Here is a 27,933-nt window from a genome sequence, read left to right as displayed (position 1 = left end):
CTTAATTTTCATTGAACAAACCTGGGACAGGAATCATTGCAGCTGAGTATTAATAGAGACAAATACAAATATTGCTTACAGAAGGCACAGAGTGACTGATGAGTAAATACTCACAGTGGATACGAAGGGCCATGATTACTAACAGAATCACCCAAATCACTGCTATTGGTAGAAAAGACTGAGTTAAGGAGGCAGACTTCTTATCTGAGAAAAAATATGGATTCAGCAGAATTATGTTAACAATTTGCTTTAGCTCAAATTGGCTTTTTGTAGACTTTTGATATTGAAAAAAAATGAACACACCTTTATTTAATAACACCACATATACAGTCTTCAGCTCTCATATTCACACTTTCCGTCCTCATAATTACTAGTATATTCAACATTTTAATTCTAAAATTTTGTGAGGTAAATCGTGTTCATAACATACCTGAGGTGGCTGACATCTTGTTCTCGGTGCATAATGCGGCATTAACATAGTCACCTTCTTTCTCGAGTTCCTCTGAAACGGCACAGATCAAACACTGTTTAAACATCTGGACCTCCACTATATTAAGCAAACTGGAGAAATCAAATGCAAAAGATGAGGTCTGAAATCAATTTTGACATTTCGGAATCATTTGCTGCCAATGTGTTGTCATGTATCAAAAGCACCATGCATTATAAAAAGAATAAAATAACATACTGCCTCACAAAAAGATGAGAACCTGTATTATGTATCAGAAAGTATCTTACCTCCAGAAAAAGAGACATTTGGATTCTTAGAAGTAAAGGTAAGCTTCTGTGTTTTTCTGTTCATCCTGAACAAAAGAGGCAGTTAGTCAGCAGTTCTATATGAAGGTTATAGGGAAATGGTAAAGTTCAGAGAAGTTTATGGTTTAGTTCTGCTTTGGAGCCGCGACAGTTGTTTGGTCAGCGGCCAATGCTTCTTGAGTTCTTGTGTTATGAAATCTCCTCCTTTACTGGTTTTAACAGGGTGTGTTTGCAACATATTGTCATGTCAGTGCAGTTCACCTTTCATGAACACTTTGATGTTTCTTTCTGCTGAGACCGAAGACCTATCTGATCAAATTAAATTCTACCTTTTAGTACACTCATCTTGCTTTTTCATGAATTCAAAAATTGATCAATAACATTATTTGTGGTATATGTTATTTTGTGACCAAAGATGAGGTGGCTGAAATTTTGCTCAGTGCATGCAGCTGCATTAACATTGTCACCTTCTTTCTCATGTTCCTCTGAAACAGAACAGATCAAACACAAAGGTTTCGATATCTGCAGTAAATTAGCCTTTATTTGCAGAAATAAGTTGAGCAAATTGGAGAAATCGAATGCAAAAGATGAAGTTTAAAAAATGTCAACATTTTGAAAGCATTTGGTGCCAACGTGTAATTATTAAGTATCTTGTGTGCAGATAAAGAAACATTTAGATTGTAACAGGAAGTCTTGCTTATTAGAGTGTTTTATAAAGAGGAACTCCATGTTTGTCAGATGGGGTTTTAGTCTTTAATGGTGTTGTTACTTATTGTGCCGAATTTTGTTCCTGGGCAGCAAAGAGGCTCAGTGATTACACTGCCACTTCACATGATGAAGGTCCTGCTTTTTAGCCTTTCTGTGTGGAGTTTACATGTTCCCTCGTGGTCACATGACCTTCCTCTGGGTCATCAGTCTCCTCCCGCAGTGCAAACACATGCATGTCAGGTGTGTGTGTGTTAATCTGTGTGTTAGCCCTGTTTTAGACTGGATATTTCTCTAGACTCTTTTCCTACCTTTCACCCAGTGCATGCTGGGATAACCTCCACTTCCACCAGGACTCTAAACTTACATACAGTGAGCAGGTAGAGTGTAGGGGATGGGTGATGAATGAATGGAAGGATGGATGAGTGGATAGAGTTTTGTTCCCAGTATGACTAATAAACAATGAACTTATTATGTGTTGGTTTGTTCATAAATCATACAGCTTTTAATGAGGCATATGTGATAATTGAGAATGTTGAAATAAGAATGTTTGAGAGCTCATCCATCCACCCATCTGTCTGTCCATTAATGTTGCTCAGTCTGTCTGAATGCAGATATTTATTTTCACCATCTCAGGTCACAAAACAACATTAACCACAATCATGTTACTCAAGTTTCGACTTAATGAAATAGGAAGTTGTGTGTATTTAAAGGTAGAATGTCGTGTTTGTCAGATGAGTTTTCGGTCTCTGCAGAAAAGAAATAGGCAAATGTATTTGATAATGATAAAAGTTGCTGATTAAAGGCAAACTGCAATAGTGTGAGAATATGCTGCAGACACAGCGGGTTAAAACCATTAAAGGAGATTTTCTAACACAAGAACTTAGCATTAGCCGCTAACCAAACACCTTTCACAACTTCAAAGCAGAACTAAAACCATCAACCTCTCTATAAAAGTTTGTACACTTTTAACTTTCCCCTACAGCCTTCATATAGGATGCTGGTGAACTTTATGCTTTGATGAACAGAAATATACAGAAATACTTTTAAAAAGTTAAATGTTTCTTTATATGCAGGTAAGATGCTTTCTCATGGTTTTGTGTAGCAGTAGATTGTTTATGTTTGTATTTTACAAAATGAATGATGTCTGATGGTAAACAACACTGCCAGCAATTGTGTCACATTGTGTACTTGCTGTAAGTCTGTAGAGTCCTGGTGGAAGTGGAGGTTATCCCAGCATGCACTGGTTGAAAGGCAGGAAAACCACACAATATGATACTTCCCTAATATAAGACTTCTTGACGCTCTCTGGAGCTGTATTGGTGCTGATGTTGTCGGTGTATGTAACTGATTAATGAGGCTGAAATGGAGCCAACATGACAAGACACAGTGAGGTCAGGTCTGCTTCTGTCTTATCTTGATTAAACATGTTACAGCATCCTGAATAATGCTATTCTCTCTGACTTCATGAAAGCTTTCTGACTTTTTGAGGGAGCAATTTGTAAGAAAAAGACAATAACAACAAGGTGTGGCAGCACATTTATTCACTGGAGATACAAGACTGAAATATAAATTTGCTTCTAAATAAACAGATAACACTTAACCAGACACCTCTACATATATTCTTTTCATCAGAATACATTACTTAAGAAAACAACTGTGTGAACATTTTGTTGAGAAGAAAACAGCTCCCCTGTTGGCCAATCAGCAGTAATAATTCAACTGTAACAGGAAACAACATCTCATCTCTAACAAAGTAGAAGAACAGCACATTCAGAGTATTAGTTAGCTCACTTTAGCATGCTCACACATACAAGACTGAAATATAGATTTGCTTCTAAATAAATAGAATAACACTACATATATTCTTTTCATCATAATACAATATTTAACAAAACAACTCACTAGTAGTAATAATAATCAGCAGTAATAATTCAACTGTTACAGGAAACAGGAAACAACATCTCATATCTAATAAAGTAGAAGAACAGCATATTCAAAGTATAAGCTCACTTTAGCATGCTCACACACACACACACACACACACACACACACACACACACACACACACACACACACACACAGCACATACATGAATAGCTTTGGGAAAAATCCCAAACTCTATTAAAAGTCTTTGTATTGATATTTATAAGCCAGTTAATATGATTTTACATGTTATTAATCTCTACAGAGTATCCAGTAACCTTCTCAAGTGTGGCCTCTCAGTGTTTAAACAGATAAAGCCTTCTTTTTGCAGATCCATGCGTTTTTGTCACCACAGCTCACTGATTTCCATCCTTCATTTTGGACAGAAATTGCACAGTGACCGTTGGTAGGAGGTTGTGTCCAGGAGCTGATGGAAGAACATAATGTTCAGATCAAGGCTGATAGATTTTATGATTCAAAATATTTGGGAATGTGTCTTTTACCTTTCAGTCAGATCACTTCCATTGATCCACTTCCATCTCCCATCTTCAACTCTCAGGCCAATCCAGTAGCCATTGACTCCTTGACTGCGCCAACTGTTGTCATTGATGAATTTCTGAGGACAACAGAAAGACAGTTATGTGAGATATTTAAACACTGAACTTAAATAAACACACTGTGGCCCACAGACTCTGTGTGTTCAGACCTACAGAAAATACAGTTTCATTTCATATAGGCTGTCATAAAATTCCCATAGTTTTGTCATTACCTTTTCATCTTCATTAACTATTACGGCGAAATCTGAAAACTTTCCTCTGCAGTCGTGTCGAGCTTCCTCCCAGGTTTTCTGATCAGGAGGTTTAGCGTTATTGATTACATAGCAGCTGGACTGGTCATGCAGCCAGCCATCCTCACAAGCTTTACACTGTCTGTCTGAAATAACAGAGACCAACAAATAAACAACATTATTGCATTGTGAAATTATTGATTATTTTTGAACTTCAATTATAAGATCTGAACCTACTGTTATTATTTTCTTTGGGGCAGTAGGCATCAATCTTCTGGTGTTCTTGATCAACGCTGTTCTCACTCAACTTTCTTATTTGTTCTGCTAAGTTGTTCTTCTGTGTCTTCAGTTCCTGGATTTGTGTGTTCAGCTCGTTGTTTTTTGCAGTCAGTGTCTGTTTTTCTGCAGTCAGTTTCTGGTTTTCTGCAGTCAGGGTTGTGATCCTGCTCTCTGAGACAGTATAGGCCTGTGTCAGGTTTCCATTGATGACTGTCAGATTATTGTAGTCTCTCCTCAAGTTTTCATTTTCTGATCTGAGTTTGTTGTTGTCGTCTGTCAGGTTGCGACTGATCAGCAGTAGAGTCGTTCGGTTGTCTTTTAACTGATTCAGCTCACTTACATGACTCTCACCAGTATACATAGAAACTGCAAAAGGAAGAAATGCCTCTTATTTGATAGTAATGATGCAGTTTTGGTTTTGTCATGTTGCCACTGTTGGAAGCTACTTCCTGTCTGTTTTACTTTAGGTTTTCCAGCCTTTTGGAAGTTATAGGCTGTGTTTCTAAATTTTTAAAGCTGCTGACAGACATGGAGCTGCTTGTCTGATGTGTTGAGTAGCATCTAATGTATTTTGATATTAGGACACTTTACTGTGTGACTGTGTAACTTTACTGTGATGATATTCTGTATTTTCTGTTGTTGTTGTTGTTATTGTTGTTAACAAATCCAACAACGTGTTAGTCTATCTGTCATCATTTTCTGACTTCCCCTGCCTGTCTGTGGCACTTAATCCAAGCCCACTGGTTCCTATTATAGTTGTAAATCTTAATTTCCTTAAACAGGTGGGCACTGTAGTTTCAAGTAAACATTACTCAAACAGAAGTAAATGGTGTATTTGTCAGTGACTTTTTTCAATCATGGATTTGGTGCACTAGCAACCCTTCATAGAACCAGAAACTGAAATGTCCATGTTCATTTTTATGAGAGAAAATGTCACCCAGTGTGACTGTGTGGCTCAATTATCTGTTTTTAATAGTATTTGACAGACTTAAATATGTAGGTATAAATACATAGGTAATACTTGTTGGTAGGATCAATTCATTGTTGGTTTTGGTCTTTTCATGAGATTAGCTGACAACAAAAAAAATATAGAATATCTTCTCATCCTTATCCTTTAAATCCTCTCTAAGCATACATGTCTTTGTTTTCCACTTATTTGGTTGCCAACCTCTGCTCTGTTGTGGCTTATGTTTTGTATATGCAAGTCCCCTATGAACTGAAATATTAATTTGACTACCATTCGAGGGTTTTTTTTTCTGAAATAAAATTAAACTGGAGAAGAACATACATTACTTGTTGTGTCCAGAAATTAATTTGTTTGTTACAGATTTAGAAAACAATTAGAGGCATACACTTACATTTGGTAAAACAAACTGCCAATAGATGATCTGAGCTTCTCACTGTGGCAAATATGACTGATCATATATACCATCAAATAAAGGTTACAGAAGAAAATGGTACTTTTTAAAAAAAAAAACGTCTGTCTCATGTCTAAGTCTGAGTTCATGCATGACTGCTTGTTTTGTATACTTACGGAAGACACCGACTGCTATGATGTCCAACAGCAAAATGACAAAAAAAGTCCCCAAACAACAAGCCAACAGCTGATAGCGGTGACGTCTGTTGGTGGCTTTCATGTCTGACAAGAATCCTGCTGAGATTAAACAAGAAATTAAAATCATTTTATCCATAGTTCAGATTTATATCCTAGTTTACAACAGAGAGTGATGAGGATGATGCAGGGTGACGGGCGACAAAGGTGTGAGGTCAGATCTGTCACAGTTACTCGACACATTTTAATGGGTCTTTCTGCACGGCCAGAACCTGCAAGTTTTATGCACACACTATACAGATTGATTGATGTGGGTTTCCACAGAATGTTAACCATGTTCATCATTTCAAATCAGCATGTTAGCATGCGAGCATTTGATCATTAGCACAAAGTACAGCTGAGGCTGATGGGAACATTACTAGTGTTGAGGTATTTGGTCATAAACCAAAGTATTGTACAAATTAACATTTTGTCCTGATGATGCTGCTAGAAAAAAGTCAGGAGATCACCAGCTCACCACCATTAAATGTCTGTAACCAAATTTGATGGAAATCCATCCAATGGATATTTCCCTCAAAACCACAAATGTCAACTTAATGGTGATGATAGAGGACAAATCAGGGGAATCACCAAATTATCCTCTGGGAACCATGAATGTCTGTGCAAAATTTTGTGCTAATCTATCAAGTCGATGTTGAGATGTTACACTTGATTAGTGAAGATTTTGACCTGCTTGTGGAAATTAAGGACACCAAAGTCATAAGGATTCATTCTTTGGGGGCTATGGATGTCTGTTTTCTTTCAAGAGAATCCATCCAATAGTTTTATGGAGATTTTACTAAAAGCCAAAAATAACAACCTCATGGTGGTGCAACAGGAAAAGTCAGAAGATCACCAGTCAGTTTTATCTGCTGGTCATCATGAATGTTTGTTCCATTTAACAGTTAATTCAGTCTGGTGGACTGACAGACCAACATTACCACCCATAGAGTCGTGCTGCTACCCTGGCTAAAACAATTTATTGCCCTTTTGTCTCCGTCTTGGAGAAAAAAATCTGGTGTCGCTCTTTAAGAGATATTTTCCATGTCCAGAGACAAAAACAAGGTAGTTATTATGAGCAGTGATATTTACCCTATAGCTAAACGCAGAAAAACAAGAATCACACCTGCAGGAACTGAAACTGCATTAACAGTAAATCCAAGGAAAAATACATCACAGAACAACCCACAATGTTTGATAGGTGAACTCATGGAAGTGCAGTTATACATCCTGGCCGCTATGAATGCCTCAGATACAGCGTGATCACTCTACCGCAACAGAGTGAGTTATATCTTACTGCTTGAATATCTTCATTATTGTCAGGAGAACATTATGAGCTGTACTGAAACATTTAACCCAAATTTAATTAGACAGAATAGTTCAAACACATGAAGGTCTATTTAAATATAAAATTATAATGTCGACACAAGTTTGTATTTTGACCTATTCATTGATTTTGTATAGCATCTAACAATTCTACAGTCAGTTACAACAGTGCCAAAGCACAAACCTTCTAAGCCCTGTTGAATATTAGTTACTGGCTAATCCTGCTGCACTAGTATTTCTGATAAAATATGACCAAGTAACTTACTTTGAAGTCCATAATTTTTTCTTGACCGATTTAGATTATTTAAGGTTCACGTGGCCTCAATTGCTTGGTCGTGTCAGTTTGCCCTGTACAACATCAGGAAGATCCTGTCTGAGCATGCAGCACAACTCCTGGTACAGGCTCTCGTAATATCACGCATTGACTATTGCAACTCCTTATTGGCAGGCCTCCCCGCATATACATTCAAACCTCTGCAAATGATTCAAAACGTGGCGGCACGTCTGGTCTTCAACCAGCCCAAAACAGCACATGTCACCCCGCTGTTCCTGTCCCACCACTGGCTCCCAGTTGCTGCCTGCATCAAATTCAAAACCCTGACACTTGACTACCAAACAGCAACTAAAACAGCTCCCGCCTACCTGAACTCCCTCATTCAGGTCTAAACTCCAGACTAAAGACTAAAGACCTTGCTCTTTAACAAACACCTCTGCACTTAATGGACTGAAGGAAAAAAGAGAAGAAAAAAATCTACGTCTATGCATTCTATGTGTTGCCTCTGTGCACTTCCTGTTGGCACCTACGTCCCATCAGACTCAAACTTAGCTTTATGGCACTTGCTCATGTTCTCTCCTGACTAGACCCCTGCTTGTGTTGTATCAGCTTACAGATGTACGTCATTTTGGATAAAAGCGTGTGCTAAATGTATTGTAAATTGTAATTATTAGGCTGAAATTGCTGCGCTGAGAAAGAATCAAGGCTGGAAAGGATGGGACAGTTTTCTCAATTAGAAACCATTCGCCATTAAATAGTTCTGTGTTTAGTTTACTGTTGAAATAAAAAGACAGATGATTTTACTAGAAATGTTCCCAGTAGCAGTAATACCTGAATGTTGTGTACATTCCTTTTCAACTTACCGTTCATGTCAGCCGCTTGTTTGGGTGTTTTGTTTGGCACCTTCACCTCATCATACACAGTGTCCTCCTCCTTTTGAGCTGAAAGGTTGAAGGACATAATCTCATGATTAATTACTGTATAGTGTTCAAATGACAAGCTCTTTTAAAAGCGTATTCCATTCCTAGAAATTAACAATTTTTGCTTTTTGTTTGTGATTGCTGTTATCCCAAAATAGAATACAGAATAGTATTTTGTTAACCCTCATAGGGCTTTAAAACTACCTGCTAAAACCCAAGATGATGAAATCAAACTCTCACAGTGAGTGGATCACATATAAAAGGGGAGACTGCCTTTCATGGGGAAATACTTTTCAAAAAACTTTTTCATTATATATTTTTCTGACAGGTTTAGGCAGTTGTGGCTAGGATCGACTCTCCATACATGTTTTAACACATACAGTTATCTGCTTTGACTAGTAATTTGTCTGATATGTTTTTTCCACAATCTAAGAAATCTAAAAAATTACTTCCTCTCCCTCATTGAAAAATCCAGAATCTATGAATATGCAAATATTATCTATTTGTATTTTTCATTTTTCATCCTGCTGGTATTCACATCTTAAACTGTGATTTTAGGGGAGAGAAAACAGCTAAATGTTAAACTCTGCACATACATCGTTCTGCACATTGAAGCTCAAACATCCAAATGAAGTAACAACAAGCAAAACACATTTTAGAGTGTAAGGGGACAAACAGTTTATACTGATATGTTGGGATGAAACTGTAATTAACACATTACGATTGTTTTCCGTTTTCTGTCACCAGTTGAAGGGAAGGTGTTTCGATAGACATCACAGCATGTATTTAGGAAACTGTAGCTGCAGGTAAACATGAAATTTGACAGTTCCTCTGGACGATAAGTAAATGAACTCAAACATATAAACACAAAAATTAAGGGAATTTGTGTTTGGTAGATTATTTCTTTGTTGTAACAATGCTTCTTGGCAATAAATCTTATACCGTTGGAAAGCCTGTTTATTTTCCTTTTAAATGGTGCAACATTTGTAAGGAACATGCATTTGTGGGATGAGCAGCAGAGCTGAGTATGTGGGTTGCGCCTATGAAAAATTTGCCAAATCTTACTTTATGTGCTGAGTTTAGTAACATTTCTAACTTAAATTTAGCCTATTGTACCTTGATTTAAATGAATATATTTGTTTTTAGAATCTCAACATTGAGATTTAAAAAAAAAACTAATAATTTTCCACCTCTAGGTTTTAAAACAACGATTCCACAGTGTTGTGCTGCTTTCTTCCTCTGTACTCAAGCCACATGAGAAATGAATTTTTTATGTTTTTTGAGTCCTGGTTGCAAATTTCGCTTACAGGACAATAAAGATTTAAACTGACTTGATTGTAACCTTTTAATCTGTAGAAATTCCAACTTAATTTTCCTTCCAGTATTACTGAACAAAATACGGTATTTAAATCAACAATGCATACAAGGATGATCACAGAAACAAAAATAAAGGGTCCAATCCATTTAATGTAATATTTATTCTTGATGTTATGTATTAAACAAAAAGAAAATTTAAGCCTACCTTCAGGTCGGGGCTGTGTCTTAGTTTTAAATACAACTGAAGCGTAGTTTATCTCCTCCTCCGCCATCGCTACAGTCTGTCTGTTGAGTTCGGTCTGACTTGTAGACAGAAGACTGCCGCTGTAATTAAGCCATAGAGTAACCTAATAGCAGAAGTGTCTGTTTCCTCTATTCATCACCCACAGTTTTAAAATGAACTTCTGCTTTTAGTTGTAAGTAATTTGCATGCATGACCATGTTCTTGCATTATGGAAAGATAATATTTTTTTTAAAAAAGGCAATATTACAAACACTATGTGCAGGAAGAGGATTTAACTTTGGACTTTGGATGTTTGCTTGGTGTTGTTAGAAAACTCAATTCATGTTGATCTTACAATAACCAAATGAAGTGGTGGTTTTGACACTTAATTGACACATGCTCTGTATCTCACACATACTTTGCTTTACTGTAAATGTGAAATGACTCCTGTCTGTTTTGTTCAGCCAAGTGTTACACTTAGTAGATTTGGTCCCCGGTTCTTACAGATGTTTTTTTTTTACTGTATTTTTGCTCAAATATGCCAATTTATGTCCTGTTTGCAATTTTTATGGTTTTTCATATTGTTGTTTTCTAGGCAATATTTCTGTAAGTACTCTGTGAGAGAGATTTAGTTTGTTTGACTTTTCTAATTAAAGCTTGAATCAAAATGAATAAGAATAAAGAGCAAGACATTTTGGCAATGCACTGCACTTTTAATATGAATAGTCACAGTCTCCAGATAATGATTCCTGATGATTTTGGTGACCTTGTTGATTTTCATCTATTGCACCACTTTTAGTTCAAAATGTACCAATAATGAAAACATATCTCAAAACCTCTTGGCTGTATTTCCAGTTAGGATTTATGAATTCTAATGTTATGGTAACACTCCTCTGAACTTTACTTTATCTACATGCAGTACAATCTATGCAATGACATACTGCACTCTGATAACTACTCTAGCACTGAATACATCTTATCTTTGTATTCATTTAATAGAATCTGCTCTATTGTTACTCCAACCAAACTGAAAATGAAATATTCACACTCATCACATTTACACAGTTCAATCATGCTACTTGACCCAGTGCAGACCATCAGATGGGTTTTAATCACTAATTTTTATGAGTTTTCACTGAAGCACAGAACCACCAGTATATGTATATATATATATATATATATATATATATATATATATATATATATATATATATATATTTAATAGAATCTGCTATTCTATATATAGAATCTGGTCTTCAATCAGCCCAAAACAACACGTCACCCCACTGTTCATATCCCTCCATTGGCTCCCAGTTGCTGCCCGCATCAAATTCAGAACCCTGACACTTGCTTACAAAATAGCAACTTAAGTAGCTCCTGCCTACCTGAACTCCCTCATTCAGGTCTACAGTCCCTCCCGCCCACTACGCTCTGCCAACGAAAGGTGCCTGGTACCACCACCACAACAGGGCCCTAAGTCACTATCTAGACTCTTCTCCTCTGTAGTTCTTCGGTGGTGGAATGAGTTACCAAACTCTGTTCGATCCGCAGAGTCCCTCTCAATCTTTAAGAAAAGACTAAAGACCAAGCTCTTTCGTGAACACCTCTGCACTTGATGAACTGTAGGGAGAGAAAAAAAAAACAACTTCTATGCACTCTGTGGACTCTAATCATTGCCTTGTTGCACTTCTTGTTGGAATCTACGTCCTATTGGGCCCAAACTTAAGCTTTATGGCACTTACAGGTGTTGTTGTCTCCTGACTAGATCCCTGCTTGTGTTGTATCAGTCTCATATGTACGTCGCTTTGGATAAAGGCATCTGCTAAATGAAAAATGTAAATGTAAATGCATCCAATATGTTGGTACTTAAACTTCATATAAGCTTATAGTTTTTATATTCAGTATCTTTAAATATGATACTTCTAGATGCCAAACTGCAGAAGCATCACATTTTTCCTCAAATATCTCCCAATATATAGAAATCTTAATTACATCAGACATAAAGTGAGTGCACCGCACACATCCAGAGAGCTCAGTGTTAACTGAAAATGAATAAAGTATTTAACAGAGAGCGGTAGTTTTGATAAACTTGAATTTGAACTTGACATCCAGATACTTGTAAAAACACTACAGGCTACAGCTGTACTCTATGTTTTGTCTTCTTGATATTTCTCTCTCTATCTACATTCCTATTTAAGTTCTTTTTAATCTTTTTAAAACTCCTATCGCATCAAAAATATAATTTGTGGTTGCAGTATGTGTGTAGGGGTTTGTCCACTTCCTCCCTCCCTCCCTGCCTCTGGTTTCCTGTACGCTCTGCTCTTCTCGCCTCTCATCTCAGACTCAACTTCGAGATTAACCAACTACAGGCGCAGCCAGTTTTAGCTACTGTCAAAGCTGCTGCTGAGACTGAATGACCCATGCGACGACCACAAAATCTACCATTTTAAAATGCACAATTTCATTCAGTCATAACTTTAAAAATAATATGATTGTGCTGTATTTTCTTTTGTGACCTAAGATGGTGTAAATATGCATTCAAACATGGAAAACACAGTAATAAATAAGACTTTCTGTTCCTCTCTGGAGCTCTGTTTGTGCTGATGTTGACAGTTTGTGTAACTGCATGAGGCCCAAATGGAGCAAACATACTGAGGCCAGATCTGCTTCTGTCTTGATAAAACATGTTACAGCATCCTGACTTATCCTTGTTCTTTTCAACTGATGAAAGCTTACTGACATTTTCAATGAGCAACATGTAAGAAAAAGATAATAACAACAGTGCATTGCAGCACATTTATTCACTGGTGATACATAATACACTTAAACATGGATTTGCTTCTGCATAGACATACAACACATAACATACACATAACCAGTCACATCTATATATAGATATCCTTTACATGAGAATACAAATACTTAAAAAAGGAACCAGTAATGCAGCTCCCCATGTTGGCCAATCAGCAGTAATAATGATAATTATTAGTGGTTATTTTTTGAGCTTTTTAATTCTAAAATTTTGCAAGGTAAATTGTGTTCATAACATACCTGAGGTGGCTGACATCTCGTTCTCGGTGCATAATGCGGCATTAACGTTGTCACCTTCTTTTTCAAGTCCCTCTGAAACAGCACAGATCAAACACAGTTTAAACATCTGGACCTCCACTATATTGAGCAGACTGGAGAAATCAAATGCAACATGACAAGACACAGTGAGGTCAGGTCTGCTTCTGTCTTATCTTGATTAAACATGTTACAGCATCCTGAATAATGCCATTCTCTCTGACTTGATGAAAGCTTTCTGAATTTTTCAGGGAGCAATTTGTAAGAAAAAGACAATAACAACAAGGTGTGGCAGCACATTTATTCACTGGAGATACAAGACTGAAATATAGATTTGCTTCTAAATAAACAGAATAACAACCAGTCACCTTTACATATATTCTTTTCATCAGAATACATTACTTAAGAAAACAACTGTGTGAACATTTTGTTGAGAAGAAAACAGCTCCCCTGTTGGCCAATCAGCAGTAATAATTCAACTATTACATGACAATAAAACAGGAAACAACATCTCATCTCTTACAAAGTAGAAGAACAGCACATTCAAAGTATTAGATATCTGGTTAGTACTCACTTTCGCGCCCTCACACACACACACAAACGCAATCACAACACATACATGAATAGCTTTGGGAAGAAATCCAAACTCTGTATTAAAAATCTTTGTATTGATATTTATAAGCCAGTTAATATGATTTTACATGTTATTAATCTTTACAGATTATCCAGTAACCTTCTCAAGTGTGGCCTCTCAGTGTTTAAACAGATAAAGCCTTCTTTTTGCAGATCCATCCGTTTTTGTCACCACAGTTCACTGATTTCCATCCTTCATTATGGACAGAAATTGCACAGTGACCGTTGGTAGGTTGTGTCCAGGAGCTGATGGAAGAACATAATGTTCAGAACAAAGCAGATAGATTTTATGATTCTAAATATTTAGGAATGTGTCTTTTACCTTTCAGTCAGATTACTTCCATCGATCCATTTCCATCTCCCATCTTCAACTCTCAGCCCAATCCAGTAGCCTTTGACTCCTTTACTGCGCCAACTGTTGTCATTGATGAATTTCTGAGGACAACAGAAAGACAGTTATGTGAGATATTTAAACACTGAACTTAAATAAACACACTGTGGCCCACAGACTCAGTGTGTTCAGACCTACAGAAAATACAGTTTCATTTCATATAGGCTATCATAAAATTCCCACAGTTTTCTCATTACCTTTTCATCTTTATTAACTATTGCAGCCAAATATGAAATCTTTCCTCTGCAGTTGTCTTGAGCTTCCTCCCAGGTTTTCTGATCAGGAGACTTAGCGTTATTGATGGCATAGCAGCTGGACTGGTCATGCAGCCAGCCATCCTCACAAGCTTTACACTGTCTGTCTGAAATAACAGAGACCAACAAATAAACAGCATTACTGCATTGTGACATTATTATTGGTTATTTTTGGACCTGAGTTATAAGATATGAACGTACTGTTATTTTTGTCTATGGGGCAGTAGGCATTAATGATCTGCTGGACTCGAGCAACACTGTTCTCACTCCACTTTCGTTTCTGTTCAGTTAAGTTGTTGTTCTGTGCCTCCAGTTCCTGGTTTAGTGTGTTCAGCTTGTTGTTTTCTGCAGTCAGCTTCTGGTTTTCTGCAGTCAGGTTTTGGTTTTCTGCAGTCAGCTTGGCATTGTTTCCAGAGATGACAGATGTAACTACAGCGACAGACAGAGGAAGGGGTTGAGCTGTGAGAATTTGTTGCAAGGCAAGTTTATTTATTTAGCAATTTTGTACAAAACAGAATTTTAAAACATTACATTAATGTCATAAAAAACACAAATGATAGGTTAACATTTTTTAAAAGTCTGTATTAAAACAACACTGGTGTCTATACAAATATTACAACATGTTTTGCATCCTGTAAATATTCCTGTTGTTCATACTGGTCAATGAAATATTCCTTCCTAATGAACTTCCAATGTAAGATATGTAAGAGATCCACAAACCTTGTTGTCTGCAAAAATAAACCTTAGCTGAAGCTAATGTGAGGATTCAGCAGACTGAGTCAGTCAGTGTGTGTGTGAATGGATGAATGAGGTCAATTATAAAGCACTATGGATAAAAGTGCTACATAAATGCAGCCATTTAGCACTTTTGCACAGAATGAGGATCTTCTCCATTTGAAGGCCATTATGAACAGGAGGAATGATTGCACCAAGAAACAACTGTAACAATGTACATTTGGTCATCTGACTATTGTTTTAAGACAGACTTAAAAAATGTCAACATGTCCTTTTAAATAAGAACTAACAACAACAAGAACAAGCTACAGAAAAAGAAAAACATTTAATTTGATGTGATATTCACATAGAAGATACTCACAGTAGATACAAAGGGCCATGATTACCAACAGTATCACCCAGCACACTGCTATTGGTAGAAAACACTGAGTGAAGGAAGGAGACTTCTTATCTAAGGAAAAAATAAGGATTCAGCAGAGTTATGTCAACAATTTGCTTCAACTCAAACTGTCTTTTTATAGACTTTTGATATTGAAAAAATGAACACACCTTTATTTAATAATACCACATATACAGTCTTCAGCTCTCATTTTCACACTTTCAGTCATCATAATTACTAGTTTATTCAACATTTTAATAAAAAAAAATTGAATGCTTAACAAAATGAAATTTTGTCAAGTAAATTGTGTTAATAACATACCTGAGGTGGCTGACATTTTGTCCGCAGTAAATGCTGCTACATTAACATAGACACTTTCTTCCTCAATTTTCTCTGAAACAGTACAGATCAAACACTAATGTTTAAATATCAGCAGTAAATTGGCCTTTATTTGCAGAATGACATCCAATATGTTGAGCAGACTGGAGAAATCAAATACAATTTGACATTTCAAAAGCTTTTGCTGCCAAAGCATTCTCATGTATCCAAAGCACCATACATTATGAAAAAAGAATAAAGTAACATACTGCTTCATAAAAAGACTAGAATCAGATGAAGTTTTTATGTATTAGAAAGTATCTTACCTCCAGAAAAAGAGACATTTGGATTCTTAGAAGCAACAGTAAGTTTCTTTGTCTTTCTGTTCATCCTGAACAAAAGAGACAGTCAGCAGTCCTATAGGGAAAGATACAAATACAGACAAGTGTAGTGACAGGGTGGATGGAAGCATTAATGCAACAGTGGATTTTGCCACCGGAGACCACTGTTTTCTTCCTGTTTCCAACAGTGAGTCCGGACAGTTTTTTAAAAAGCATAACTATGATCGCCCCCTAACCTTAACCCCATGGTTATTATTTTAGGCATGATAACGAAGGTGGCTTGGGACCCTTGTTTGATGTCATATCCCTCTCTCTCTCCCCTTGTTCCCTGTCAGCTCTCTGTTGAAGACAAAAAATGTCCCAAAACATATCTTCTAATTTTATATTGATTTCCTGGAAATGTTTGGAGTAATTTGCATGTATATAATGGCAGATTTTTAGGACATTTGGTACAAACTATAAGAAAAACTGAAAAAAAGTGTTAAGTTGGTTTAGGTGGTAAGAACTTATTGTAGGCTATTTGGGTTCATATGTAGATGCGAAATTTCTTAATAAAGTAGACTTGACTTCTTTAACTGACACAGTGCTTAGTTTTCAGTGTGTAGTTGTGAGTGATAAACAGTATATTAGCATATTAATTTTTGTCTATTATTTCCCCAAGTAGCTGCTCTGTAATGGTTCATTCTTACGACATTTCTTTGAAAGGGTTATGTCATTTGGTATAAGGGGAAATGTGCTTGTTATAGAGTTTTTAAGAAGAAACCTAATATGCTAATATGTAGTTTGACACACAAAACTACACACTGAAAATTAAGCATTTTCTGTCAGTTGAAGGAAAATTTCCAATTAAATCAACAGTTTTTTGAGTTGTTTCTTATAATTTGTACCAAATCGTACCAGATTTTCTGTAAAATGTCCTAAAAAATTAACCATTAAATACCTGCAAATTACCTAGAAAATTAGCATAAAATTAAAGGACTTGTAAAATAAAGTGTTACCTAGTAACATTAACCTACAGCACATACAAACCAGACAAGTTAGAGGAAAAACTGGTACAGGTCTGAATGCTTGACCCCTACAGTGAGGGGATCTGGGGGCTCTGTTATGCTGTGGGGGGCATTTTGCTGGCATGGTTTGGGTCCACTTGTCCCCTTAAAGGGAAGGGTCACTGCAAATCAATACAAAGTTGTTCTGAGTGATCAGCTTTATGGGAGTGGTCTCTTCCATGATAATGCCCCAATTCACAGGGCATGAGCGGTCACTGAATGCTTTGATGAGTATGAAAATGATGAATGCTTTGGCCTTCGCAGTCACCAGATCTCAACCCAATTGTCTGTATTACTCTAACCTTAACAAAGTGATCATTTTAACCCAAACCATGACCTTTCCCTAAATATAACTGAGTGGTTTTTATGCCTAAACCTAACCAGACCTTAACCACAGCGTTGTCATATCATAAAACATCTTTTTTTTTTAACAGTGATGTGTAACGGTTTTGGAAAGCACAGACAAATAATGTTGTCCCACCAATCACTGCCGATAGTGCGCCAGATTAGAAAACGCTCTTATGTGTCGTTCTGGAGTCACATGGTCAAACCACGTATCTGGAGTTTAATTTGGAGGATGGAGCTGATGGACCACCTACAATTTGCATATCGCCAAAACCAGTCCACAGATGATGCATTCAACCTGGCACTGCACTTCACCCTCCAACATCTGGAGTCCAAAAATACTTATGCAAGAATTCTGTTCATCAATTTCAGTTCTGCTTTCAATAATATCAATTCTCTCGAGCTATTCAGAAAACTCCAGAACATGAATATTAACACCTCACTGTGGATCCTGGAATTTTAAAAGGACAGGAGCCAAGTTGTCAAAGTCAACAACATCACTTCCCTCCCCCTCACCACCAAAATGGGGTGCCACAGGGATGCATTCCATCACCATTACTCTTCTTCCTCCTCACCAATTATTTCAGATCAACATCAAACTCCATCAGGATTCTGAAATGTGTGTACAGTTGAAACAGTTAGCTCCGAGTCTGAAGCTCCAATGTGGAAGTGACTTAAACCGGCATTCTCTCTAATGGCCAGTAGGGGGACACTCCACTGGTTCCAAAGAAGTCAGATTGTATAGAAATCTATGAGAAAATGACCCTACTTCTCACTTGATTTATTACCTCAGTAAACACTTTCCTAATGAGTTTATGGCCTTATTTCACAGCATGATGTTTGATTTGTAAGTTATGGTCCCTTTTTAGAGTAAAATAGATGATGAAGCAGTGTATGCTTTAGGGTGTTGATACCTTGTGATTGACAAGTAGTTATCATGGCCACAATGTTGGTTAGGTAACGTAACCATGGCATAACCCCAGCTTCACAGAGTATAGGTGTAGCCATAGCTGTAGCTATTTCAGTGTGTTTTCAGTTGATGAAAGTTAATTGTAACACTTTGTTGACCTAAAAAAGTAGTGATAAGCATTTGGTTGAACTAAAAGACACTCTAAGGAGTCAGATGTTCAGTTTTACCAGTAAGTACATTTTGTTTTAATGGTTTTAAGCCTGTTTTTCGCTAGCAGAAATTAGCATTAGCATTATCACTGTTAGCCATAGACTGTTAAGGCACTGTGCTAACCATGCTAGCAGCTAGCGTTAGGGTCAGCTCTACCCGTTCACACGTTCTACACTTCTGGCTCCAAAAATCTAAGATGGCAACAGTCAAAATGCCAACTTGAGGCTTCAGGAATGAGAGTCCACAAACCAATAGGTGACGTCACAATGACTATGTCCATTATTTTTTTACAGTCTATGGGACGACGCCACAATTGTAGGACTGATCTCTAAAGACAATGAAGACGCTTGCAGGCAGAAGGTCGAGAAGTCAGTTAACTGGTGCAGGGAAAATGACCTGGTCCTGAACGGCAAAAAGACCACTGAAATGATCATCAACTTCAGAACAAAACAATCAATAAAAGCACCTATCCTCATCATAAGCCAACCAATTACAATAACTCCTTCAACAAGTTCCTTGGCACACACATCAGCAATAACCTGAAATGGCACCTCAACGCTAATCATCAAATGCAAAAAGCCCAAAAGAGGCTCTACTTCCTCCTGTCACTATCAATTAGTGTCTGGTACTGAAACACATCTAAGCACACATAAAGAAAATGGACAGAATTATCACCAGAGCATCAAAGATCCTAGGCTGTAATCTCCCCACACTGGACTCCATACACACACTACGTACCATCTCACGAGCAATTACAGAGGACCCTCTCCACCCAGCTCACCTTTGTTTTCAGTGTCTCCCTTCTGGCAGAAGGTACAGGTCACCAGTAGGCAGGACAGAACGCCTTAACCAGAGCTTCTTCCCCAAATCTGTATAGTTGATGAATACACAAAAGTTGTATTGTATGGTATGTAGAGCTGTGTAGGCTACTCTGTCTTTTCTTTTGCACTTATGTCCTTTATGTTTACACTGGTGTTGTATGTGATGTATTGTTACAGCTATTTCAGCTGTACTGAAATAAATTCCACCAGCTTAGACGTGTGATAATAAAAGAAACTTGAACCTGAACTTGAATAAATGTACTAGTTACTTTCCACTGCTGGAATCATGTTTTCAGTGAACAATTTGAATATTTAGTAAACTGAAGAAGCAGCAAGAAAGAACCAGATATAGGTTAAAAATATAAAAACTAAAATTAATTAAAAGCATGTACAGATGAAAGTCTCACTCACAGCAATGATGAGATGAAGTCGAAGACGAGTCTCACAGTTCAGGTGTATGTAACTGCAGAGGCAGCGGTTTATAGTAACGAGAGTGAAAGCAGGTCCATTTTTTAAAATCAACTATCATGATTATGTCACATTTTCATTCTTTGTAAATTGTAGAGTTAAAGTCCCATCACAACTTTTTATCTCTCTAACGTTAACCGTACATGTGGCTTACAGATGTTGGGGAAAATAAAGAATTTTTAAAATCTTGGCGCTGAACATTTATATTAGCATTAGGTTTTGAACAATCATCTGATACCAACAGTCTTGTGTAGTGATAGGGCTGCAAAGTTACAATTCACACAAAACAGCATTGCAAGTGACTATTGTCAAATGCAGTAAAACATGCGGTGAGGTTTTCTAAAATATGAGCACCCCTCGTGTCAAAAGTATTTCATATTTTCTGCTGCTCAGATTGCATATTCAGGGTGTAGCAGCAGGTTATATACTTTAATGAACATAACACTTGACATTTTACGTTTTAAGCCAACAGTAGCTGATGAGCAGTCTGAAAAGCCTGTTAAACATATTACACTTAGAGCATGTTTAATCATAAAGTTAGCAGAAAGGAGATAACAGAGGGGAGAGGGAAGGGTAAGAACACTGTAACGGATGTGGGTAGGGTGCAGTGTAGATTTCAATCTTTTCTCTTAAAAGAATAGGGGGTACAATGAGTAACTTTATGATAATAAAGTGGTAGCCAGGCATTAAGATCACAGAGATGATGTCTAACCCTACTCTAACATGATCATCATAATCAGAACACAGAGGACAGTGAGTATTATGGCTTCCAGTTCAGACTAGTTTAAATAATTTGACCACCCAATACAACATTGGGTGCTATTTTTCATGATAGTGCAACGACCAGCACAAGCAGCACATGGACAACTTCGTATTTTCTTGACTGCATGCGGTGAACTGCCAGGAGGAGACATGCAAATGGGCAGCGCAAAGCAAATTGTTGGTGTTTTTGTGGAAAATGGGTCTTGTACGTCTCAGAACCAAGTCTGTTTCTGGAGCAAAGTAACTCCGCTGCCACTTGGTGATTTTATCAACAAGAGCAAACTAAATACTTGCTGAAAATGTGCTGCAATAAAGAATTAATGCTTGAAATATAAATAAGTTATTTATCCAACCAAGCATCTGTATTGACTTGGAAATGAATGTGTGTGATACTTACACTATCTGCTGTCCACAGCTGTTTATACTGTATGAGAAACTTCTCCTTCAGTTCCTTGAATCTCTGCAGCATCTGAAGGCAGCAGGACTGAAATGTTGATAAATCCGCAGACTCAGAAGTGTTGCGTCAGAGCGTTACCCTCATTAAACCACCTGAAAACGACACCAAGCTGCTACAGTATAAACACACACACTTCTACACACATCAGACTTGGTCAGTTATTCTGCGATATTCTGCTTTTTATGAAGGAGACGTCGTGTTCAGGGCTCATCAGCCTCTTTTCCAACTTTCTTTTTAGCATGTTTTATTCTTGAGCCACATTGTGCTGCAAATTGTTGCGTAACATCTGCTAAACTATGTGAACATTAACGAGGTGATATAGGCTACATTAGAGTTATGGCTGATCGGTCCGATCATGACTATTAGCCTACGTCATCCAAAGCTGGATGTCCCCCCACTTCAAAACTTATTCCGGCGCTGCTGGTATATGTACACAGCTCAGTGGACATATTACCAGTCGAGAGCTAATTAAAATTTGCATAAAAAACATTTAACCTGAATTGTCATACTGCAAATGGCACTTCGCGAACTTAAAAAAAGTGAAATGAAAACATCTACAAAACTTATATTAACAGTCAAAACAACAGAAAACAGCTGAGGAACATAATAATATTATCAGTAGACAACGTGCATGCAAGGTTACAACATAAACAGTTCAGTTTCCAAAGAAAACAGTAAAATAGCGCAGCAACAACTTACCATCATCAATGCAAAACGGCACTGTGAAGGGATGGTGTGTGTGTGTGTGTGTGTGTGTGTGTGTGTGTGTGTGTGTGTGTGTGTGTGTGTGGGAGGGTGGAGGTGGGGGGGTGTAAGGTGTGACTACGGAAGCAGTAAACAGGAAGTACCTAGGAGGTGATGTGCGGCAAGGTCATTTACACAGGAAACATCAATAAAAAAAAAAACATTCTTACTGGTGATACATAATTAACTTAAACATGGATTTGCTTCTGCATAGACATACAACACATAACATACACATAACCAGTCACGTCTACATATAAATATCCTTTACATGAGAATACAAATACATAAAAAAGAACCAATCAGCAGTAATAATAATATTATTATTATTGGTTATTTTTGGTCCTTGTTTTCTTTGAAGCAGTAGGTATCAATGCTCCACTGAGCTCACTTCATATTTGCTGTGTTTAGTTGTTCCTCTGTGTGTCCAGCTCCTGGTTTCCAGTGTTCAGCTGCTTGTTTTGTGTTGTCAGGTTCTGGTTTTTCACAGGCAGGTTTGTGATCTTGCTTTCTAAGTGTTTGTTGTTGTGGTTTGTCAGGTTGCAACTGACAATCAGTAGAGTCGTGTGGTTTTTGATTTGCCGTCTTCATCTGCTGGTTTTCTGCAGTCAGTTTGATGTTGTTTTTAGAGATTTGATTGATTGAATTCATTTGATCCCCTAAAATGTACAGATTTAAAATTGTTACAATCATGAATTAAATCACAAAAAGGCCAAAAAGGCTTATTTCCTTTGTTGTCCTCTACATACAGTATAACACACAGCATGACAATGACAGCATAGCAACATTAAATGGTGAGGTATCATAGTCTGCATGCTCTAAGCTGCCTTCATTATGTATATCAGGTTATAAATGAGAAACCATCTTTTCAAGGCCACTTTGAATATGTGCTCTGATGTGATGAGTTTTAGACTGAAAGGAAGGTTGTTCTATAGTACAGCTGCAGAATAAAGGAATATATTTTTACCCATTAAAGTCTGAAAGCAAAACAAAATCAAATTAGTTGAAATGTCCCTTTTTAGATAGTTATGAGTGTCTTTAATGAATGAATGTAATTACATAAATACACAGGCAAGTTAGTTGTAGTTGTAGTTTTAAGTGATCTGACTCAACATGTGTTAAGGATGAAGTTTTAAAATGACCCTAACTAGTTTGTTTTGTGTCATCAGGAGTTTGTTTTTCAGAAGCTGCAATAATCCTTTGTACCAACAGGTGGCAGCATAATCAAAGTGACCCTTAACCAGAGTTCCTGCCTGGATAATTAGAGTTGATCTATTTCACAGTCTGGTTTTTCTAGCTAAAATTGAATCCTTTTGTTGACCTCAAGGTAGAGACCAGTTTATAATTCTCTGGGTCTAGCTTACTTCCCCTCTTGTGTACTGGAATAACTCTACCTAACTGAAGCCCATCTGGAATATTACCTGATATAATATGAAGATTCATTATATGCCTGACATGTGAATCTACTGTATAATTTCTGCAGCATCCCTTATGAATCTAGCTGGTAACCCATCAGGTCCAGTTGCTTTTGTGGGTTTAAGAGATGAAGTTTCTGTAAAACTGCTTCCACCTTAACATGAGAGAACATAAAAGATTTGATTCCTTCTTTTAAGTACATTTTGAATGTGGCTTTCACTGTATCTCCCTGAGTACTGAGGGAGTTTATTAACCAGAGTCCAATCAACCAGTGTGCAAAATACTGTGAGATAACTGGGGGGGGGGGGGTCTCGGTACTGGGAGCGGTACTTCCAAAACAGACTAGGCAGATATCAGCCAATAGATCCAAATAGCTACACAAGCACAAGCGCGGTTGTGTTTTTTTATTGGTCTATTAATTTGTGTGTTCTGTGATAGAAGGACTGTTGAAAGACTTAACGTTTTTCTTCAAGATAAATAAAGGAAATTATATACAGTATGAATTAGTTCATATTCAAATTTCACATTTTTTATTGTACATTTTAAACATGCAAACATGGAGCAAATTGCATGAAAATGCCGTAACTGCTTTGACTGCAATATATTGTGTTATTATAAAAATGATTAAATATTTCATTAGTTTCAGAAAAATAAAACCTTACAGTGTATATTAAGAGAAAACAATCAGGCCCATTGTTGAGATCCCCCCTAAAATTTTATTTTGAGATTTTCATGGGGTCATAGTGGTCAATTAAGGGGTCCCAGACCCCCAGAATTTCGCACACTGCTAGCAACCAATGTAAAATAAGAATTAAAATAGTGGGCAACTGTTAATTGCTTATTTGTGATGTCCCCATTAATATCCAGAGAAGTGTTGTTTGATATTGCTTTCACTTTATGACTACACCATATAGCTCTTTGCTGGATTTCCACATTTTTCTTGGATCTCTCCTACATTCGGTCATTTTGTGTTTGAGAAAATCTTTTTTCATCTTATGTCACAAAACAACAATCATGTCATTGCTCAAGTTTCAACTTAATGAAATAGGAAGTTGTGTGTATTTGAAGGTAGAATGTCGTGTTTGTCAGATGAGTTTTCGGTCTCTGCAGAAAAGAAATAGTCAAATGTATTTGATAATGATAAAAGTTGCTGATTAAAGGCAAACTGCAATAATGTGAGAATATGCTGCAGACACAGCGGGTTAAAACCATTAAAGGAGATTTCGTAACAGAAGAACTTAGCTTTAACTACTAAACAAACACCTTTCACAACTTCAAAGCAGAACTAAAACCATCAACCTCTCTATGAAAGTTTGTATACTTTTAACTTTCCCCTACAGCCTTCATATAGGATGCTGGTGAACTTTATGCTTTGATGAACAGAAATACACAGAGGCTGACTGTTACTTTTAAAAAGTTAAATGTTTCTTTATATGCAGGTAAGATGCTTTCTCATGGTTTTGTGTAGCAGTAGATTGTTTATGTTTGTATTTTACAAAATGAATGATGTCTGATGGTTAACAACACTGCCAGCAATTTTATCACATTGTGTACTTGCTGTAAGTCTGTAGAGTCCTGGTGGAAGTGGAGGTTATCCCAGCATGCACTGGTTGAAAGGCAGGAAAACCACACAATATGATACTTTCCTAATATAAGACTTCTTGACCCTCTCTGGAGCTTTGTTGGTGCTGATGTTGTCAGTGTATGTAACTGATTAATGAGGCTGAAATGGAGCCAACATGACAAGACACAGTGAGGTCAGGTCTGCTTCTGTCTTATCTTGATTAAACATGTTACAGCATCCTGAATAATGCCATTCTCTCTGACTTGATGAAAGCTTTCTGACATTTTCAGGGAGCAATTTGTAAGAAAAAGACAATAACAACAAGGTGTGGCAGCACATTTATTCACTGGAGATACAAGACTGAAATATGAATTTGCTTCTAAATAAATAGAATAACACTACATATATTCTTTTCATCATAATACAATACTTAACAAAACAACTAAGTAGTAGTAATAATAATCAGCAGTAATAATTCAACTGTTACAGGACAACATCTCATATCTAACAAAGTAGAAGAACAGCATATTCAAAGTACTAGTTAGCTCACTTTAGCATGCACACACACACACACACACACACACACACACACACACACACACACACACACACACACACACAGAGCACATACATGAATAGTTTTGGGAAAAATCCCAAACTGTATTAAAAATCTTTGTATTGATATTTATAAGCCAGTTAATATAATTTTACATGTTATTAATCTCTACAGAGTATCCAGTAACCTTCTCAAGTGTGGCCTCTCAGTGTTTAAACAGATAAAGCCTTCTTTTTGCAGATCCATGCGTTTTTCTCACCGCAGTTCACTGATTTCCATTCTTCATTTTGGAAAGAAATTGCACAGTGACCGTTGGTAGGAGGTTGTGTCCAGGAGCTGATGGAAGAACATAATGTTCAGAACAAAGCAGATAGATTTTATGATTCAAAATATTTAGGAATGTGTCTTTTACCTTTCAGTCAGATTACTTCCATCGGTCCACTTCCATCTCCCATCTTCAACTCTCAGGCCAATCCAGTAGCCTTTGACTCCTTTACTGTGCCAACTGTTGTCATTGATGAATTTCTGAGGACAACAGAAAGACAGCTATGTGAGATATTTAAACACTGAAATTAAATAAACACTGAAATTAAATAACACAGTTTTCTCATTACCTTTTCATCTTCATTAACTATTACAGCCAAAAATGAAATCTTTTCTCTGCAGTTGTGTTGAGCTTCCTCCCAGGTTTTCTGATCAGGAGATTTAGCGTTATTGATGGCATAGCAGCTGGACTGGTAGTGCAGCCAGCCCCTCTCACAAGGTTTACACTGTCTGTCTGAAATAACAGAGACCAACAAATAAACAACATTACTGCATTGTGACATTTTTATTGGTTATTTTTGGACTTGAGTTATAAGATCTGAACTTACTGTTATTATTGTCTATGGGGCAGTAGGCATCAATGATCTGCTGGACTCGAGCAACACCGTTCTCACTCCAGTTTCGTATTTGTTCAGTTAAGTTGTTGTTCTGTGCCTTCAGTTCCTGGTTTTGTGTGTTCAGCTTGTTGTTTTCTGCTGTCAGCTTCTGGTTTTCTGCAGTCAGGTTTGTGATCTTGCTTGCTACAACAGCATAGGCCTCTGTCAGGTTTCCATTGATGACTATCAGATTACTGTTGTTTCTACCCAAGTTTCCAATGGTGACTGTCAGATTATTGTTGTTTCTCCTCAAGTTTTCATTTTCTGATCTGAGTTTGTTGTTGTCCTCTGTCAGGTTGTGCTTGATCAGCAGCAGAGTCGTTTGGTTGTTTTTTAACTGTTTCAGCTCATTATTATTCATAAGAACTGCAAAAGGAAAAATTGCCTTTTAATTGATAGTAATGATGCAGTTTTGATTTTGTCATGTTGCCACAGTTGGAAGCTACTTCCTGTCTGTTTTACTTCATGTTTTCCAGCCTTTTGGAAGTTATAGGCTGTGTTTCTAAATTTTTAAAGCTGCTGACAGACATGGAGCTGCTTGTCTGATGTGTTGAGTAGCTGTTGAGTAGCATCTAATGTATTTTGATATTAGGACACTTTACTGTGTGACTGTGTAACTTTACTGTGATGATATTCTGTATTTTTTGTTGTTATTGTTGTTAACAAATCCAACAACATGTCAGTCCATCTGTCATCATTTTCTGACTTCCCCTGCCTGTCTGTGGCACTTAATCCAAGCCCACTGGTTCCTATTGAAGTTGTAAATCTTAATTTTCTTAAACAGGTGGGCACTGTAGTTTAAAGTAAACATCACTCAAACAGAAGTTTAATGGTGTATTTGTTAGTGACAGTCATGGATTTGGTGCACTAGCAACCCTTCATAGATCCAGAAACTGAAGCGTTCATGTTCATTGTTATGAGAGAAAATGTCACCCAGTGTGACTGTGTGGCTGGAGAAGAGCATATATTACTTGTTGTGTCCAGAAATTAATTTGTTCTTTGTTTGTCACAGATTTAGAAAACAATTAGAGGCATACACTTATATTTGGTAAAACAAACTGCCAATAGATGATTGGAGCTTCTGACTGTGTCAAATATATGACTGATCATATATACCAACGAATAATGGTTACAGAAGAAAACTGGTACTATTTATTTAAATGTCTGTCTCGTGTCTAAGTCTGAGTTCATGCATGACTGCCTGTTTTGTATACTTACGGAAGACACCGAGTGCTATGATGCCCAACAGCAAAATGACACAAAAAGTCCCCAAACAACAAGCCAACAGCTGATAGTGGTGACGTCTGTTGGTGGCTTTCTTGTCTGACAAGAATCCTGCTGAGACTAAACAAGAAATTAAAATCATTTTATTCATAGTTCAGATTTATATCCCAGTTTACAACAGAGAGTGATGAGGATGATGCAGGGTGACGGGCGACAAAGGTGTGAGGTCAGATCTGTCACAGTTACTCGACACATTTTAATGGGTCTTTCTG

The 27,933-nt window shown here is 37.1% G+C and overlaps 2 protein-coding genes across 15 annotated transcripts in view; one reads left to right on the top strand and one right to left on the bottom strand.

Moving 5' to 3' along the window:
• Positions 1 to 27,933, top strand: part of nes (nestin) — an 88,004-nt gene that overhangs the window by 37,310 nt on the left and 22,761 nt on the right. The window lies entirely within an intron of this gene.
• The window catches only part of LOC137190811 (asialoglycoprotein receptor 1-like), a 52,153-nt gene that overhangs the window by 14,502 nt on the left and 9,718 nt on the right, over positions 1 to 27,933 (bottom strand). For 4 of the 13 annotated variants that reach the window (XM_067600477.1, XM_067600473.1, XM_067600476.1 and 1 more), the window contains 5 exons: positions 27,656 to 27,781; positions 26,390 to 26,803; positions 26,132 to 26,295; positions 25,930 to 26,042; positions 19,024 to 25,853 (listed from right to left, as the gene is read on the bottom strand). In XM_067600477.1, coding sequence (XP_067456578.1) covers positions 25,730 to 25,853; positions 25,930 to 26,042; positions 26,132 to 26,295; positions 26,390 to 26,803; positions 27,656 to 27,781 — 941 coding nt within the window. In that variant the 3' untranslated portion in view covers positions 19,024 to 25,729. Of the gene's footprint in view, positions 1 to 2,157; positions 3,812 to 3,887; positions 4,001 to 4,153; positions 4,318 to 4,408; positions 4,817 to 5,984; positions 6,105 to 8,504; positions 8,583 to 10,083; positions 11,245 to 14,122; positions 14,236 to 14,388; positions 14,553 to 19,023; positions 25,854 to 25,929; positions 26,043 to 26,131; positions 26,296 to 26,389; positions 26,804 to 27,655; positions 27,782 to 27,933 lie in introns of those variants that run through there. The other 9 variants (XM_067600475.1, XM_067600479.1, XR_010930290.1 and 6 more) reach the window with 7 other exon arrangements.

This window comes from Thunnus thynnus, chromosome 10 (assembly GCF_963924715.1).
Source record: "Thunnus thynnus chromosome 10, fThuThy2.1, whole genome shotgun sequence".
Taxonomy (NCBI): Eukaryota; Metazoa; Chordata; class Actinopteri; order Scombriformes; family Scombridae; genus Thunnus; species Thunnus thynnus.
This window is presented reverse-complemented; position numbering and strand designations above follow the sequence as displayed.